At 43.8% G+C, this 20,092-nt stretch overlaps 1 protein-coding gene across 1 annotated transcript in view; it reads right to left on the bottom strand.

Annotated features, from left to right (window-relative positions):
* Positions 1-490: 490 nt before the first annotated feature.
* DLGAP2 (DLG associated protein 2) overlaps positions 491-20,092 on the bottom strand; it is a 360,498-nt gene continuing 340,896 nt past the window's right edge. The window contains exons 9-10 of the mRNA XM_030195606.1: positions 8,459-8,611; positions 491-709 (exon numbers count right to left, since the gene is read on the bottom strand). Coding sequence (XP_030051466.1) covers positions 491-709; positions 8,459-8,611 — 372 coding nt within the window. The remainder of the gene's footprint in view (positions 710-8,458; positions 8,612-20,092) is intronic.

The raw sequence follows: 20,092 nt of genomic DNA, 5'->3' as shown, positions 1-20,092 counted from the left end.
CTGGAGGTCAGAGAGAGCAATGGGTTCTTCCTTTCCTGCACTTCAAGTTTGTAGCACCTTCTGCTTGGAATAGCTAATGCCTCTAGTGATTGGCGAGATGCACCCATTAGTTTGTTATTCTTATTCCTAATCATCGCACGATTTATAAAAATATATAAATAACCAAAAAACTGAGCTGGATTACATCTCCAGAGTGTTTCTCGTTGTCCTCTGAGAACTTATTGGATGTCAGGTCTCAATAATCCCTATCCCGTGTGTTGCTGATCAGAGGTTAGACACAAAATACAAAAAAAAAAAAAAGGGGTAGTTTTTGCAATCAGCTTTGCAAACTTCAAGGAAATCAAAAGCATTCCACTGCGCTTATGGCATGAAGAACACAACAGCAAGGGCATATTCAGTGGAACGAGAATGAGACCAAAATTACCAGGTGGGGGACAAACTGTACAAGCATGTGGTTTTAAGAAAGGGATCAGCTGTGACATCTTATTCTTTAAAGCCTGGTCTGCGCCTCTGGGATGTATATCTCGATGCTATCTGCACGCTCTGTGGTGGAGTTCTGCCGAAAGGATGCAGCTCTCTTTGCAGCCATTAAACGTCTTCTAGCTTCTTGGCGTTGCCTATCAGGTAGGTCCAGAGACTTTTCTCTTGTAATGGGAAATTTTCCTTTTGGGGGCTTCTTTGGTACTGGAGGGGGGACCTTCTTTTCATCCTGGAAAATAATATGAAAACGAATTAGTGTGAAAGTGGTTGAATCCAGCTATTTTGAGTTCTGAGGCTTAGAATGCCCGGTTTTATTAAATGTATTGTATTCCTCTAGGCTTCTTACATTAGCACACCTTAGAAAAAGGAGCCCTAGGTTTCCTCAGGAGCTTAGATAAACCACGATCAGCTACTCAGCAATTCCATTATGGAACCTATACCAAAACCTGAGAAACTGCTCCTGAGGAAACGTGGTGTTCTCTTAGGCCTCTGTGACTGGCATCATGATTGTTACAGTTGTTGCGGCAAGACCCAGAGAACTGCAACAATCGTTTCTTAGTGGTGTTGATTAAGTCATTGAGAGATGCCAGTTATATTACAGCTGTAAAAATAACCCCAGTAAAATATTGGAGTTATTTCACCATCCTAGGAACATCGGGCTGCAAAGCCATTCCCAAATTCTCCTGGCTGCATTTTAAAGGGGTCGGCCACAGTGTAAAACAGAACTTTTACCAAAGTCCCCCACCTGACAGCCTCCTCACAAAGCACCCCTTCAAATCAAGGCCCTCCATGAAACCCCCTATTCAAGAACTCCCACCCCGATGTTCCTGGGTTGATGTAATAGCAATGCTTGCTAGATGGCTCAAAAGCAGTGTTATTTATTTACCATGGGAGTCAGTAACCTGCAGTACTGAGCTACTGTGTCCTTATGCGTCCTGTCTACCATCTGTAGCCCTGTCCCTATCCTTCCTCGAGTTTCAGTATCTGCCCTCAACGTGTTCCAGACCAGCCCTTAAACTCAGCAGTTTTCCCTCCATCAATATCCAGCATTTCTCCTCACTCCCCTCCATCCATGTGCATCTATTTCCTCTGTCTTCCCTCCCCTCCATCCATGTCCAGCATTTCTCCTCTCCCATCCCCTCCATCCATGTGCATCTCCTTCCTTTGTCTTTCCTTCCCTCCATCCTTGTCCAACATTTCTCGTCTCTTCCCTGCCCTCCACTCCATCCATGTCCAGCATTTCTCCTCTCATCCCTCCCCTCCATCCATGTGCACCTCCTTCCTGACTTCTCTCCCTTCCCTCCATCCATTCATCCAGCAACTCTCCATTCTCCTCTGCCCTCTCCTCCATCCACCCATATCCAGCAAATGTCCTCTGTCCCCTGCCCCCTCCATTCATCCATCCATGTTCAGCAATTCTCCTCTCTCCCCTGACCTCCCCTCCATCTATCCATGTCCAGCAACTCTCCATTCTCCCCTGCCCTTTCCTCCATCCATCCATCTCCAGCAAATTTCCTATCTCCCCTTTCCGCTCCATCCATCCATGTCCAGCAATTCTCCTCCTTCCCCTGCCCTCCGCTCCATGTCCAGCAACTCTCCATTCTCCCCTGGCCTCTCCTCCATCCATCCATCTTCAGCAAATTTCCTCTCTCCCCTTTCCTCTCCATCTATCCATGTACAGCAATTCTCCTCCTTCCCCTGCCCTCCGCTCCGTTCAGCAACTCTCCATTCTCCCCTGCCCTCTCCTCCATCCATCTCCAGCAAATTTCCTCTCTCCCCTGTCCCCTCCATCAATCCCTGTTGTCCAGCAATTCTCCTCTCTCCCCTGCCCATCCTGTTTCTGTCCATCCACTTCCCCCTTCTATCCAGCATCTCCCCCCCCTTCGCAGCATCTCCCAGCCATGTGTAAAGAACGACAACGTGGATGCAGCAGCTCACAGGTTTGCTTGCTGTGTTTTAAGTGAACGGCGATGGCTGCGCAGGGGAGTGGAAACAGTGATTTCAAATATCTTCCTTACTTACAGTGGACGAGATAGGCTGGCTCACTTCCATTCCACTCCCGAAGTTGCAGCGACGAACGGGCGGGCAGGTGGCGGTAGTAAAAGCAACAAGGAGGCAGGTTCGACTCCGTCCTTCACTTTCCTGCTCTCTCAGCGTCCCGCCTGCCCGAAAGGAAATGACGTCAGAGGAAGGCGGGATGCAGAGGGCAGGGAAGCAAAGGACGGAGTCGAACCTGCCTCCTTGTTGCATTTACTACTGCAGCACTGCCCGCCCGTTCATCGCTGCGACTTCGGGTAAAAGTCGCCGTTCCAATCGTTGTCATTTGGGTGGGCCTGAGCCGAGATTGGGTGGGCCTGGGCCCATCCAGGCCCACCCGTAGCTACGCCCCTGCTTGATGGTCTGTTCCTTGGGGCGATTTCTCCAATTGGGTTAGATTTGTGTATACCATGACAGAAATGAACCTCACTCCTAAGCCAGGGCATGTGGAGTATGACCTCAGTTTCTCAAATTAACTGCTAACCAGGGGCGTAGCCAGACCTCGGCGGGAGGGGGGTCCATAGCCCGAGGTGGGGGGCACAGTTTAGCCCACCTCCCCCAGCCGCCGACCCCCCACCACTTTTGACCCCCCCTCCCGCCGCCGACCCTCCCCTGTCATCGCTGTCGCCAGGTACCTTTGCTGACGTCCTGCACGTTATGTGCATGCAGGACATCAGGAGTCAGGACTCACAGAAACAGATCAGCGAACGCGTCAGAGATCAGCACTGAAGCAGACTTCAGCTGGCAGGGCTTGGGGACCCCCACCAGCAAAGGTACCTGGTGGCGGTGGCAGTGTGGGAGGGTGGGCGGCAGCAGGAGGGAGGTTCGAAAGTGGCAGGAGAGGGTTGGCGGCAGGGGGGGGGTCAACAGTAGAGGGCGCCAGGGCTAAATCTGTGGGGGCCCATGCCCCCATGACCCCACCTAACTACGCCCCTGCTGCTAACACTCGCTGTAGTACTTGCATTGTGCCAAAGAGAATGCCCCTCTGGAGTTCAAAAGATGTAGCATGTATGGTGATGCTTATGTACTTATGTGCCCATGATTTTTCTCTCCAGCTGAGCTACTTCAGGGATGCTGTCTGCATTACTTTTCCACAAAAAGACATATAATTGTGAAAAAATACTGTAATCAATTGCTTCAAAGATCACTATTAATGCAGACGATACACTCACAATAATTTATTCTAGAAAATACATTTGATAATGGCACGCTACACAAAATAGCACTGTTGTGTCAATCAAAAAGGCACTCTATTAATCCAGAAAAATCTCAGGAAGTTCTGAATGAACCCAATTATATTCAATTCTGTATGAATATACTGTGTCTGTAATTGTGGAAAATGACACTGGCAAGATTATAATTTCATATTTAGCACTTAACATTTAGAGAACTGAACGTATAAAGTCTTTGGACCAGAAACTGAATTTTTTAGCACCATGCTTACACAAAACGTTATTGCTATTGAAATACAATGCCAACTTAGACTCTCCTTCAAACATGGCAGGGGAGTTGTAGACACACAGGTCCAATTAGCACTGTACTTTCACTATCAGTTTCAGCACCACATACTTATATGCATGCTGTGTACCTTTTATTTCAGCAATAGCAATTCTGTATCCATAAATCAAAAGCAATATTTTCTACTATATTTGTCAACAAGTATCAATAAAAGACACAACACAGACCTCAATTCTGTAAATTTGGGAGCCATTAAAAATATGCGCTTATAGAATAGCTCTTAGCACCAGGATCCATGTCCAACTTTGGGCGTGAGGATTTACACCAACTAAACCCTGGTGTAAATCCCATAGATCCCCTTGACCCTCCCATGGCCATGCACCCTTTTCAGATCTGCATGGAAACATTTACGCGCACATCTTTATTGAATAATGACTTTAAAGATATGTGTGTAAATTTAAATTATTGCCAATTAACATCAATAATTAATGGTTAGAGACCAATTATCAGTGCTAACTGGCTTATTAAGGGCCCCTTTTACAAAGTGGTGGTACACGTACCACCGCGTTGCTGTGCGCCAAATCGGGACAATCACTGGCCTACCACAGGAGCCTGGAGGTAGTTCCCACCCTGACTGCATGCCATTTCTGTCACTTCAAAATATTTTAATTTTTGCAGCACAGTGTGCTGCCAAGTTACCACCAGGTTAGCGCGGGAGCCCTTCCCATCACCTAAATAAGTGGAGGTAAGGCTCCCCCTGGAAATGGCTGTGTGCCAATCCCTGTGATTAGCACAGGGTCATTTCTTATGGCTGAACACAACCTTTTACCCGCTGTAGTAAAAGGGGGCCTTGGTAAGCGGCAAATTCAAGCAACCGATGCAGGCCCCTTTTTACTGCAGCTTGGTAAAAGGAGCGCTAACTAATTACATTGTATGCATAATTTGAGCATGTGCCCAAATTTACACGTGCAATTTTGAGCACTATATATAGAATTAGGGTGATAGGATTCTATGAGAGACATTTCCATGGCATCAGTTTTGTGAATAATGTATTACAATGGCATTCTTTTTGAGACTAATGATTATTGTTCACCAGCCTGCTGTCACAGAGCCAGGCTGCAGCAGACAAGTCCTCTGGGGGAGAGGGGTGCAGAGCAGAGGTGAACCAGGCACTGAATACACTACTACTCTACTACTACTACTACTTAACATTTCTAAAGCGCTACTAGGGTTACACAGCGCTGTACAGTTTAACAAAAAGGACAGTCTCTGCTCAAAGGAACTTACAATCTAATAGACAAAATGTGCAGACAAACAAATACCAGACATGGCAAATAGACAGCACACTCAAGACAAGCAACAAGCACCACCAGAAAAGGGAGATAGACCACTCAGGCGAGCCTCACGGCCAATCCGGAACCCACTCGTACAGAGTCCAAGCATACGGGCCTCACTGCCGAACTGGAACCAAATCATACCAGAAGGAAGGGAAAAGAAACAGAATGGAATCTCTTGAGCAAGTACTACTCAAACAGTGCACACACACACACTGCACTAAACAGAGCCACAAACAAGGGGTCAAAAGGTCCTACACACAGGTACAAAGAAACAGAAGGGAAAAAGACAACCCTACTTAGACTCACATGGTAGAAACCACAAGTAAAAGATAAGAAAACCACACAGAAAGGCAGCACAGGACTGGGCTTAGAACCACAGCTATAAATGAAAAGTCCTAATCAAGTCAAACAGACATCACACAGAAAGGTAGCACAGGGTTGGGCTAGTAGTCCCAGCTAAACTGAAGAACCACCCACTCAAGCACAAACAGAACCAAACAGAGAGGACACTCAGGGCTGTGCTAGATCCATAGCTATAAATGAATAATCCAACCAAGTCAAACAGAAATCACACAGAGAGGTAGCTCAAGGCTGAGCTAGTAGTCACAGCAAACAGAAGAACCACCCACTCAAACAGAATCAAACAGAGAGGAAGCACAGGACTGTGCTAGTAGACACAGCTAAACGAATAAGCAATCCACTCAAACACAACCAGAAACCTCACAGAGAGAACTCAAACAGAAAACACACAGGAAAAAAACTCAAGACAAGGCCACACAGAGGAACACTCATGGCTATGCCATACAGAACTCAAGGATAAGGGAAGCCACTCATGAGGGAACACTCTAAGCTGCACTCGGGGAAAAGGGAAGCCACTCAAAGGAATTCTCAAAAGGGAACCCACTCATAGTAATACACTAGGCTGTGCCATACGGCACTCAAGGGAAAAGGGAAACCACTCACAGAAATACACAAGGCTGGCCACGCAGCACTCAAGGGGAAAGGGGAGCCAAGTATAGGAATACACTCTAGGCTGTACCATACAGCACTCACGGAAAAAGAAAGTCACTCATGTTTGGAAATACACAAGGCTAGCCACACAGCACTCAAGGGTAAGGGGAGTCAACTATAGGAATATACTCTAGGCTGTGCCATACAGCACTCAAGGGTAAAGTGTAGCCACCTATAGGAGTACACAAGGCTGTGCCACTCAGCACTCAAGGGTCACGGGAATCCACTCACAAGAATACACAAGGCTGGCCACACAAGGGTAAAGGGAATCCGTTTATAGGAATACACAAGGCTGTGCTGCAGAGTCAAATAACAGACAGTAGAGACAAAGGGAAAAGTAAGCAAACAGGGAAAGCTGCCTTTACATACACAAATCAGATAAGGAGCAATGCTCACAAGAATAATGAGACAAACACAACAAAGAGTTAAAACAGGCTAATGGGAAGGGCTGCTTCTAAAACACATCAGAATGAAGCAGGGCTTACACTGCAGTCAAAGGTTTAAAGCAAACAAAGGGAAAAGTAAGCAAACAGGGAAAGCTGCCTTTACATACACAAATCAGATAAGGAGCAATGCTCACAAGAATAATGAGACAAACACAACAAAGAGTTAAAACAGGCTAATGGGAAGGGCTGCTTCTAAAACACATCAGAATGAAGCAGGGCTTACACTGCAGTCAAAGGTTTAAAGCAAACAAAGGGAAAACAAACAATGTTCTTACCAGAACTCAGCCAGCACACAGAGCCAGGTAGGGAAAGAAAAGGCAGGCAGAGACAGAGTACACCCAGCTGCATGGGAGCAAGGTAATCAAGGAAAGCAGCTAGGCTGGCAAACAACCAGCACTTTGAACAGTGAAAGGTAACAAGGGAAACCACACAAGGAAACAGAACAGGCTTATGCTGGAGAGCCTAGGTAACAAGGAAGGAATTATTCAGATTCAAACCAGAACAATAAACACACAGAAAAACAGAACAGGGCTTTGTTTGGACGCAAAGTTAACAGGCTAGTAATCCATACAGGTTTAAAGTAGAACAACACACACAGAGAAAAACAGAAGAGGGCATTGCTTGATAGCAAATCTAACAGGGAAGTAATCCATACAGATTCAAACCAAAACCACTCCCACAGGGCTCAGGGCTGTGCCCAAAGGCACAACATAACAAGAAGACCAGTTCCCTCAGTATCAAACAACAGTACAACAAGAAAAAGGAAAATAGACCTGTTGCAAAGGCAACGCAGGAAAGCTCCCTGGCTCCTTATAAAGGAGTAGGCTGATGATGTCACAAGTAGGAAATGAAGCAGAAGCAGGGAGACCAAAGTGAGGCTTGGCTTCAACACCAAAGCGAGGCTTGGCTAACAGGAAGAACAACATGAAAAAAGGCAGACTAGAGAGGTCACAGAGCTAGATACAGAGAAACAGTAGGTCTGAACATAAGGACACAGCCACAACCGTGACACCTGGTACCATTTGGGTCAGTTGATTTGGTGATGCTTTTAACTAACTTCTTTTTTGTGTGTGTGTGTGCATTTAATGTAATTTTCATTTGAACAATCTGGTTGGAAGTATATATTTAATACCAAGGAGTATCCCCACAGATCTTGAACCTAAAGCAGTATCATTTTGGAGATTCTAGAAAATTTCTGCTTCTCTCTCATACTTATCTGGTTAAATTTCAGTTACCCCAATACTGACTAATTAAGTTGACGAGCCCTTTTCCAAAACTCACTCAGTCCATCAGCAGCAGTTATGAGAAAAATAGGTAGCGGCTTTTGGACTGAGTGTATTTTGCATAAAGTGTTCAACAGAAAGGGCTCCTTTTATAATGTGGCGCTACCAATTAGCGTGCGCTGAATCCGAAGAAGGTCTTGGGAATTAAGAAGCCCATGGGAATTGAATGGGCTTCTTTGCATTCAGCACATCACTAATCAGTAGCACCGCTTTGTAAAAGGAGGCCAAAGTCATTAAAATACCAATGACCTAGTGAATTGTGGCACAGAAATAAGCTACAGTATGAAATTAATCGCATAACTCAAAACTGACATAAAATGGACTGAATTTGGGAACAGTGCTCTTCAATTTCTCATTGCAATATGCCATGAATCTAGAGGGTTTTAATGCCTATGACTTAACTCACCTTCTTCTCCGGCGATTCTACTGATTTCCATTCATCTGATTTCATCTGGTTCAGCTTATCAAATTTCATGCTAACATCCTCAATGGAAAGCTGCAATAAATCCCAGAATCCTGCTAGATCTTGAGAAGTGGGCCTGGGCATGGCACTGGGGTCCTGATGAACAGAAAACTCAATTAGACACTGAAAGAGTAATTCAGTAACAGGCATCCTGAGGGCACCTATTCCACAAAGGAAAGTCGGTGCCTACTGTTCTTTAGAGAATACAAGCATAACAGGTGACGTACATACCTATAATTTAGACACAAGCACCTTCGCCAACCATAGAGCTGGCATAAGTACTTGCTCCTAAATTCCAGAGACATGCACATACTTATAATACACTATAAGTTACACATGTACATGTGAGTCCTGCCCAGACCCTGCTCATTTATTTATTTATTATTAGGATTTATTTACCGCCTTTTTGAAGGAATTCATTCAAGGCGGTGTACAGTAAGACTAGCTCAAACATGAGCAATAGGCAATTACAGCAGTAAAAATATTCAAATAACGATACAAAGTATGGCATACTATGCTACTGGAAGCAAGAAGTAGGAAAGGTAGGCTCTTCAAAAACCAGAGGAGACGTCTATAAAGAAATAATTCTTTATTGCAAGCAAAGTGACAACGACTCAACACAGCTGTGTTTCGGCGCTAGCTCGCGCCTTCTTCAGGAGTTTTATGATGTATAGCTGATTGTGTAAAGTCAATAATTTGTTACAAAAAAACTTTCATATAAGGTATAAACTTCCACGGTCAGAACAGAGAAGAGCACCGTAGTGGAAGTTTATACCTTATATGAAAGTTTTTTTGTAACAAACTATCGACTTTACACAATCAGCTATACATCATAAAACTCCTGAAGAAGGCGCGAGCTAGCGCCGAAACACAGCTGTGTTGAGTCGTTGTCAGTTCGCTTGCAATAAAGAATTGTTTCTTTATAGACGTCTCCTCTGCTTTTTAGAAGAGCCTACCTTTCCTACTTCTTGCTTCTGCAACCTTTTACGTAGGAACCAGTGTACCTACACCCCTTTGGGGTGGTTTTCTTTGCCCCATAGTATGCTACTTACAATGTCAACACAATATGTAATGGAACATTTTGATAGTGAAGGGTAAAGCAAAGATGTAACATATAGATAGGTAAGAGAGTAAGAAGAGTTAGAAAGTAAGCATGTGTAGGTCCATTGGTAAAATATGCACTACGGGCTTCTTTTACAAAGCCGCACTATCGATTACCATGCAGCAAATGCTGTGCACAGGACATTGCAATTTGTTTGTGATTCCCACTTGGAGTTTGCTTCATTCACATTGTGGGTGTTTTAAGAAGGGAATTTATGTTATATGATCGTCAATTAGTTGACCCTGATGCAGCCCGTCGTTGGGCGAAATGTGGCCACGTCAGGCCATTTTAATGTGAGATCATTTCTTGAAGGAATGTATTTTAGCAGTGGATGGGATCGTGCCCTTTTTATTCATAGTGAAAAATGAGCATTGGATGCCTTCCAGCTATTAAAAGTCACCGCAAACATGTAGCATACCTGGAGTGTTTAATTGATCAAGCATGTAATAAATAAATAATAAATGATCCCTATGTCAAATATGCACTATGTGAGAGATGCATATATTTAGATCATTAATAAAATGACTTGGGGAAAATCCACTGCTTATTTCTGGGATAAGCAGCATAAAATGTATTGAACGTTTTTGGAATCTTGCCAGGTACTTGTGCCCTGGATTGGCTACTGTTGGAAACAGGATGCTGGGCTTGATAGACCTTTGGTCTGTCCCAGTGTGGCAATACTTATGTACTTATGTAAGTGCATAGGTACATATTCGGCATTTATGCATATAATAGGCATGCAAATAGTGCATATTATATAGAATTTCTCACTAAATGTAAAGAGCCACTGATTTGTCCTAACCAATGGTACCTGCAAAAGGTTGCTAGAGTTGAATAGTGCTGTAAAGACTTTGGATCCAGACATTTCTACTTTTATTGGAGAGGGAAATATATTTTTTTAAACACATTTATGCAGTTCTCCATCTTTCTTTAGCACTATTATCATGGAACTTAGCCAGTCGGTGTGTTATCCACTTACCATATCATCCCTTTGAATTCTATTCTCTCTATTCATCACATAGCTTGCTATTGATGGCTACTGGAACATTCCATCTTGCATGCATTACAGGTTATGTGCCTTCAGCAAGTTATATGGTGTGTTTAACTCCTTTCCGTTCCATCCATGTGCATTTCCCCCTCTCTCTTCCATTCCATTTAGGTGCAGCCTTTCCTCCTTCCTTTCCATTCCATCCCATGTGCATTTCCCTTCTTTCCCTTCAATTCATATGCAGCCTTTCCCCCTCTCCCTTTCATTTCATTCATGTGCAGCCTTTTCCCCCTTTCTTCCCTTTCATCCTATTCATGTGCATTTCCCTTCTTTCCCTTCCATTCATATATAGACTTTCCTTCTCTCCCTTCCCTGCCCTCCTATCCAAGTGCAGCATTCCCCCCATCTCTTCCATTCCATTCATGTGCATTTCCCCCTCTGCCTTTCATTCCATTCATGTGCAGCCTTTCCCCCTCTCCCTTTCATTCATGACGTTTCCCCCTCATCCTGCTGTCCTATCCAAGTGCAGTCTTTCCCCTTCCCTTCCATCCATGTACATTTCCCCCTCCCTTCCATTCAAATGCCACCTTCCCCCACTTCACTGTCCTCCTATCCAAGTACAGCAATTCCCCCTTCCTTCTGTCCTATTCAAGTGCAGCCTTTCCCCACTCCTTTCCCTCCTATCATGTAGCATCTCTCCCTCCTTGCCCATGAAGTAGGACCCCTCTCCCTTGGGCAGCAGCAATCCCTAGTTGCTGCTCCCTGTGCCAGCATCAAGAATCAAAATTGTGGCTGAGACCTCTCACAGCAGTCTCATGAGAGTTTGTGGCCACCATTTAGAACGAAATTGGCACAGGAAGCAGTCATTGGGGGGGGGGGGGGGGGTCACTGCTGCCTGACCAACACCAAAACCCCCTCCACAAATTGGGGAAAACCCAAGTCCCCAGACCTACTTGAAACATTCAGGTAGGTCTGGGGACTCGAGGCTTTTGCGTGCAGCTTTCACTGGGGGTGCAAAGGGGGTGCAATGAAGATTTTTGGGGGTCATTTGCACCCCTTGTACCCCCACAGCAACACCTATATAACCAGGTAATTACTTTGCCTTCCTTCCATAAGTGAGAGGGTCAAGAAGGTCAAGAGGATATTCATTGGTGAAGGCTGCTGAGATATTTGAAGGTTATGAGCTGCATCCTTCTGGGCTGAGTGTAAGGCTGCATCACCAATCTATATCCGCAGAGTGGTGACATGGCATCATTTTATTCTTTCACAAAGCATTATAAATGGATATGTAAACATCCTAAGGGTTGCCTTTGGCACAGAGGCAGTCAGATCCATGCTTGATTCTTCCTGCCCAGTGTAGTCAGGGGTCTTGGGTATATCCCACTTGCTTGAATTTCTCTTTACTCTGGTAAGAACATACACAAAGGAGAAATTTGAATTTATTTATAATTTCCTTTCCTGAACTCTTACCAGATCAGTTTAGAGCCTTCCTTGGCTAGTGAAAGTTCTGGACAGTGTGATCTACTTTACAAAAACAAAACTTAGAAAAAAAAAAGGTTAAGCCTTTATGCTATTTGGGCTTCGCAGTTGCTTTGTCAGTTACTCTCCTGTAAACCTTTTAGATGCCTGTTGGATTGATTAGTGATATATTAAATAAATATGAGCTATGAACTATGAAAGTTAATTACTGTTGGTTGGTGTTTAAAAATAAGGGGAGGGGGTGTATGTGAAAATTTATAGTTCCACTATTGTCCAGAAGCCAGAACATTTTGGCTTAAGGATTGCAAATCAATACTGACTAAGTGGCTCTTAAATACCAGTCTTATAGGAGAGGAAAGTTCCTTGGCATGTTGTTATCTGTCTCCATCTACTGGCAGGGGGTATAACCCATTTGTCTGGACAGGTCTGGTAAGACTTCCTATGCTGGATCTCTAGTGCATATTTATTGTAGCTATCCTGAAAATTTGACTGGCTGTGGGGTCCCCAGGACAGTTTTGGAAGTCCTGGTCTCTGTCTCTCTTCTGATTTAGTAACATAGTAGATGGCACTGAATGACCCATCCAGTATGCCCAGTAAGGTGGTTAAGGTAGTAAGTGCTGGTCCATTCAGATCATCCCCACATGTCTTCATTTAGGGCATATATATATTTATATTTAACCTAGTTAGGCGAATATTATGCTCTAATTGATCTAAGCTCATCTTCATTTTGCTGTACAAAACAGTTCTAGGATTTTATTTTTGAAATTCAGTTTTTCAGTAATGATTTTTTGAAGCTTTATTCTGATTTTGTGTGCTTGTTTTCTCAATAGTACACTTAGGTCTTAGATTGTAAATTCAAAAGCATTATTGCCTGGAGACCTGCAAACTGTGAATATACAACCACTAAATGTTCTGGTCTTCTAAGTTCCTTGTCCTTTACTTCCAGATTCATAAATATTTATGGATGAAAGCTGCTTACTGATGCAAGGAATTGTTGCGAGCATATCCATGGAGATTCAGAGTGAAGCACTGAGAACATTCATTTTTGGATGAAGAAAGGTAGATCACAGTTCAGTGATTAATATAAACTCAAGGGAAAAGGCAGGTGGGGCTAGCAGCAATTGCTCTGTCAGAATATTCACTTAGATTTTATAAGATTCTTAGGTTTGTGAAACTCCATGGCCAATTTACGTCTCTTGCAGCTGACTAGAGCAGTCTAGAGTTCATTACCTTTGAATGGCAGATGGATGGTAGATTGTTTTGTAGATGCATCAAGATGAAGCAGTAAAAATAGGAAACACATAACATGCTGGTTCAAACAGAATTCTTGGTCAATAAATATAGCTCTGGATTATACTTTATTTCATTTGTGTATGAGATGTTCCTGATAAATTCATAGAGGAGGGTGAGAAGTATTGGTGTATTGTCTTTTTGTTTATTTAACAATTTTAGAGACCATCTTCCCAACTCAGAGACGTTCTGTGCCACTATAGGTTTGTCCTTTCAGTCTAGGCCCGAAAAGGAATTTTGCCTCTGTTCCTTTCCACCTATGTGTCTAGGTGCCTGTGAATTTTCTTCATTTTAACACTTTAATATCCATGTTCCTTCTATTATGAAAGGTAAAAGGAACCTTCTGAAATCTTGTCAACTTTGTAATGAACACTATAGATGCTGGTGCCTGAGCCATGACAATGAAAGAAATTAGTTTTGGTGGAGGAGTGGGGGATGCTATCCTATGAAGGAGGTACATAAGGGATAATCCAAGAAATATGAAATACACTGCATATGGGAATAAAATAGGCCAATCCTTTGTTGAAAGTTTAGTTCTGTACTATACAGGACTTGAATCCAGAACTTGTTTTGATATTGCACCACCTAGTTAAAAAAACTGAACACAAGAAAATAGTTCAATACCACATTTGCTGCTTTCTCTGGTATCCTCATGTTCCGTTTTTGTAGTTATATTTACTTTGTTAATCAGACCGTACAATATAGAGAAGTGATCGATTCATTTCCTGCACCAGACAGGCAGTTTGTCACAGCAAAGAGGACTCAAGTTTTTTGTCTTGTTAATGTTTCTTGATGTGCTTCACAAGTTGCTGATTGACACACTCTTCTTTTACCTTTGGCTGTTTTGCAATCAGAATTCTTGATACCCGAGTCAGTCATTCTTTGCTGAAACGTACCTGTTTTGGGTCATTGAGACTTCTGTACATTGTGGACCATCAAGATAGTTTATACATTTTAGAGTCCAATCCTGGACTCCTATGGTCCAAGTTGTCTTTCTTAGTTTGTCACCACTCTTGTTAGGGTGATTGTTAGCCCATATGTAGGTATTGATTTCCAGACAGACCTACTGATATCAGGGAGGTCTGAGGTACGGTGATGCTGATGTTGAGGGGAGTATTGGGAGAAGGGGTGCTTTAGTAGCTGCATCGGCCGTGTTGAGCGCATTGTAGATGGCATGGATGCAACTGCACTTTTAGTAATACATTTAAGACATGCCAAATGCCTTCCCTGTGCAGTAAATGCATGGACAGATACTGGGCACACTCCTACCATTTGATGAACAAGTTTTGCATTTATCGTGCTTTAATTCTTGCAATTAATATGGGGTAACTGCAAGTCTTTACCACACTTTAATAAACAGGCCCCTGAATTGAACCCGAGGCAATGGAGGGTGAAGTAACTTGCCCTAGGTTCGGGAGATGCAGGATTTGAACCATGGCTTCCATGGTTTCTAGTCTGCTACAATAACCACTAAGCTATATAATCTATACATGATAGTAACAATAATAACAACAGGTATAATGTATGTAATTAATAATGTTCCTTGAGTTTCTTACATCTACAGTAAATGTATATAAAAAACAATTATTTCATATACAAAAAACAAAACAGTTGTCTCATATATTTTTTTCCCAGTTTATTTATTTAGTTAGGTTGGGCTTGGGTAGTTTATAGTAATTATTCTTCCAGTTTATTTATTTAATAATGTATGTAATGTCAGCAATGAAATATATTCTAGTTAAAAAAGTAACACATATATTTTTTTGAGATAATTATAGATTGTACAGATATTGGAACTGGACAGCTCCATAAAGAAATGAAACATCTTATTTGACTTCATTCATTGAAAAATGCTGTCCACTGTGTATGAATACGAAAGGAGAAAATATTTCTTCACTCAATGTGTAATTAAACTCTGGAATTCGTTGCCAGAGAATGTGGTAAAGGCGGTTAGCTTACCAGGGTTTACAAAAGGTTTGGACGGCTTCCTAAAGGAAAAGCCCATAACCCTTATTAAATGGACTTGGGGAAAATCCACTATTTCTGGGATAAGCAGTATAAAATGTTTTGTACTTTTTTGGGATCTTGCCAGGTATTTGTGACCTGGATTGGCCACTGTTGGAAACAGGATGGTGGGCTTGATGGACCTTTGGTCTGTCCCAGTATAGCAATACTTATGTACTAGGATCAATATTCCAATGCAGCAGATAAGTGCCCTATCCGTGAATATTTAGAGCTCCTTTTACTAAGCAGTGGTAAGTCCAATACGGGCTTACCGCTCGCTATACAGGAAGTATCGCCGGGCTACCACAGCAGCCCAGGTGTACATCCCACCCCTAGAGCGCCATCATTTCCGGAGCTCCAAAAATGTATTTATTTTTGTAGTGCTGGAGTGTTCCCAGCGGTAAACGGGCAGTGCTGCACGCTGTCTGGCTACCATTGGATTAACGCGGGAGCCCTTACCGCCACCTCAGTGGGTGGCGGTAAGGGCTCCCCTCCGAAATGGCCGCGTGACAAGTGATTTATTTGACTCCCGGCCATTTCCTGTAATAAAGCAAGACTTCCATTTTGCCAGCTGCGGTAAAAGGGGGCCTCAGCATGCGTGTAAAACACATGCTGATGCCAGCGCTGGCCCCCTTTTGCTGTAGCTTGGTAAAAGGGGCCCTTAGTGTTACCGCGCAGACAATCCCGTTGAATGTTCTTACAGACCACTTTGCACTAGGTCATATTTATTTGATATACCATCAGTCACAATTGCATTGAAGTGGTTTACAATGCTAAAATGAAATGTAGAAGAGGGGAGAAAACGGAGGAGACATAAGCCCCCTAATCCTATAAACTTGTGCGCACAATTTTGCACTTAGTATGGAAAATTATAAAATAATGCCAGTTAAGCACAAAACCTAATTGGTCAATTATTTGCTAATTGAGATTAACCACCAGTAATTGGTGATAATTGCCGCTAATTTGCAGTTTCACGCATAACTGCCTTGTTGATATTCTACAAACTGAGGGCTCCTTTTACTAAGTTGCAGTAAAAGGGGGGCCTGCGCTAGTATCAGCGTGTATTTTTTGACGTGCACGGAGGCCTCCTTTTACTCTGTAAAAGGCTGTTCCTATTTTTTTTTCAAAGAAATGGCTGTGTGATAAGTGAACCACTTACCGTGCGGCCACTTCTGGGAGAAGCACTTACTGAGGTGGCAGTAAGGGCTCCCGCGATAACCTGGCAGTAACTGGGCAGTGCAGTTACCGCCGGGTAAGCACCAGCACTATAAAAATAGAAAATACTTTTGTAGCGCCGGTTGTAGGAACTACTGCTGGGCTCCTGCAGCAGTTCCAGATTAGCGTGCGGCAAGCCCGTTTCTGTGTGCCAACCCTTTAGTAAAAGACCCCTGAGTGCACAGAATCCATAGTGTGCTACTGCAAGGAGAGGGGCATGGGTGGGTCAGGAGCATGCCTAACACTTATGCGTGAAGGTCAGTTAGGTGCAGCCATTTTTACCAGCCATTGAGCTAGTAACTGTTTTCTTCTAGGATTCTATAATGACAATTATGTGTATAATGGCCCATAAGGAATTTGTGCTTACCCCGGCGCCTAATTTCAGGCAGGGGCGTAGCCAGACTTCGGCGGAAGGGGGGTCCAGAGCCCGAGGTGAGGGGGCACATTTTAGCCCCCCCCCCCCCGGCGCCACCGACCCCCCCCCCACCATTGCCGACTTTGCCCCCCCCATGCTGCCAACCCCCCCGCCATTGCCGACTTTGCCCCCCTCCCGCTGCTGACCCTCTCGACCCCCCCTGCCATGCAGGACGTCAGAAACAGAAGGAAGCCTTTTGCGAGAAGAAGAGGACCTCGGCTGGCGGGGTTGGGGTCCCCCGCCAGCAAAGGCAGGTGACGGCAACGGCAGGTTGGAAGCGGGAGGTGGGGTCGTGCGGATCATCGGCAGGGGGGTCCAGGGCCAGATCTATGGGGGCCCAGGCCCCCCAGGCCCCACATAGCTACGCCACTGATTTCAGGTAACCTGTAAAGAATTACCCTCAAGGTGGCCTACACAGAACAAGGGTGTTCTGCCTACCTGTACAGATAACTGGAAATATTTAGGGACCCTTTTACTAAGGCATGTAGGTGTCTACGCATGTCTAATGTGCATCAATTTGGAACTACTGCTCGGCTACTGCGTGCCCTGTGTGGTAATTCCATTTTTTACGCATGCCCGATATGCCCGGCAGAAAATATTTGATATTTTCTATCATGTGGCGCTAACTGGGCGGTAATTGGCAGTGTACACATGCTGACAATTACAACCTGGTTAACGCGTGAGACCTTACCGCTAAGTCAATGGTTGATGGTAAGATCTAAGGCCCAAAATGGATGTGCACCAATTTTTATTTTGCTGCACGTCCATTTTCAGACAAAAAAAAAAGAGGCCTTTTTTGCAGGCACGCTGAAAAATGGACCTGCGTGCATCCAATACACACACCTACAACAGCACAGGCCATTTTTTGGCGCACCTTAGTAAAAGGACCCCTAAGTCATTATCGGCATAACTATGCGGATAAATTTAGGTCAGCAAAAAAGCTGACCTAACATCCACTAGCTACAGAGATAGTAACTGAATATGACCGCTAACCATAAAGCCAGTGGCAGTCACTGCTCTTCATGTACATTCGACACCAGCTCCTTTCAGATGGAAGCACTGCATATATAGAAAATGTTAAAACACCGCAGCTATTGTTCAAAAAGCATGCTGACCGCAATGGTTGAATATTGACCCACATGTGTTTATACTTTCTTTTCATGTGTAAAGGAACTGATAAAAATCTCACTGTTATGAAGAGCCATTCGCCACTGTTTACTAAGCCATGCTAGTGGCCATTCAAAGTGAATGGGTTGTGTCGGCATTAGCGCAACGGGGATTAGCAGTGCTAAATGCGAAAAAGCTCATTCTATTCCCATGACCTTCTTCGCATTCAGTGCGCTGCTAATGGTAGTGCAGCTTTGTAAAAGGAGCCCATAATGTAAATGGCAGCAAAACTAATTATCAGGACGTAATCATCCCCAAGATTGAAATGTTGCATAATAATGTTCTATTTATTCATGTCAGTTTTATATTTAGTGCTGTGTTTTCTGTCCTGAATGAATGCAGTCGCTACAGGACAGGAACATCTGTGAGCAATTTCTTTGGCACAGCTGCATCACAGCTGCAAGACTCGTACTTAATACAAGACTGTATACTGTGGTTGATATATAAGTATATTAAAAAGTTTTATTAGTAAAATAATATTAATTGATATGAACAGTAGCCATTTAGCTGTTATTGTTATTAATTTGGTTTTAGTTTTAAGATAATAAGTTATTGTAGATATAAAGCAAATGCTATGGTTTGTGCTTCAATTATTTTATGCTATTTATTTGCTTTTATATAATACAAGTGGAGGGGCATAATTGAACGAAAACGTCTATCTCCATGGGCGTTTATCTCTGAGAACGGGTCCGTGAAGGGGCGGACCGAACCGTATTTTCGAAAAAAATAGACGTTCATGTTTTATTCGATAATTTGTGAGCTGGGCGTTTTTGTTTTTCAGTGATAATGGAAAATGAAAGCGCCCAGCTCATAAACGAATAAATCCAAGGCATTTGTTCGTGGGAGGGGCCAGGAATCGTAGTGCACTGGTCCCCCTCACATGCCAGGACACCAACCGGGCACCCTAGGGGGCACTTTTACAAAAACAAAAAAAAAAGGTAAAAGAGCTCCCAGGTGCATAGCACCCTTCCCTTGTGTGTTGAGCCCCCCAATTCCCCCTCAAAACCCACTGCCCACAAGTCTACACCATTACTGTAGCCCTAAGGGGTGAAGGGGGGGCACCTACATGTGGGTACAGTGGGTTTGGGGGGGTTGGACGACTAAGCATTAAGCAGCACAATTGTAACAGGTGTGGGGGGGATGGGCCTGGGTCCACCTGCCTGAAGTCCACTGCACCCCCTAACAACTGCTCCAGGGACCTGCATACTGCTGCCAGGGAGGTGGGTATGACATTTGAGGGTGAAAATAAAAAGTTATGAAACATCATTTTTTGTGGTGGGAGGGGGTTAGTGACCACTGGGGGAGTCCGGGGAGGTCATCCCCGATTCCCTGTGGTGGTAATCTGGTCATTTAGGGCACTTTTTGGGGCCTTATTCGTGAAAAAACAGGGTCCAGGAAAAGTGCCCTAAATTCTAGCTACAAACGCATACTTTTTTTCCATTATCGGCGAAAGGCGCCCATCTCTCCTTGGCCGATAACCACGCCCCAGTTCCACCTTCGCCACGCCTCCGACACGCCCCCGTCAACTTGGTACGCTTCCGCGATGGAGTGCAGTTGAAAACGTCCAAAATCGGCTTTCCATTATACCGATTTATTCGTTTTTGTGAGATAAACGTCTATCTCCCGATTTGGGTCGAAATCTAGGCGTTTTTCTCTTTCAATTATAAGGTGGATAGTAGCCTCTAAAGAGTGTACAGGAAAAAACCCCATAAAATATATGTACACAAATAGACCAAATTGGTATAGCAAAATAACATCAAAATCAAGTAGGCAGTGAAATTTAAAACATTAATTATATAATTAAACAGTTTATGGCAAATTGTAATGCAAGGAAAAAAAATAAAGAAGACACAGGGAAAATGAATGGAAATAGCCAGGTGTAGTATGCTTTAGAAATGGTAAATATTCTATAATTGC

Source organism: Microcaecilia unicolor, chromosome 3 (assembly GCF_901765095.1).
Source record: "Microcaecilia unicolor chromosome 3, aMicUni1.1, whole genome shotgun sequence".
Taxonomy (NCBI): Eukaryota; Metazoa; Chordata; class Amphibia; order Gymnophiona; family Siphonopidae; genus Microcaecilia; species Microcaecilia unicolor.
Note: the sequence above shows the minus strand (reverse complement) of the source record. Positions and strands in the feature narration are given on the sequence as shown.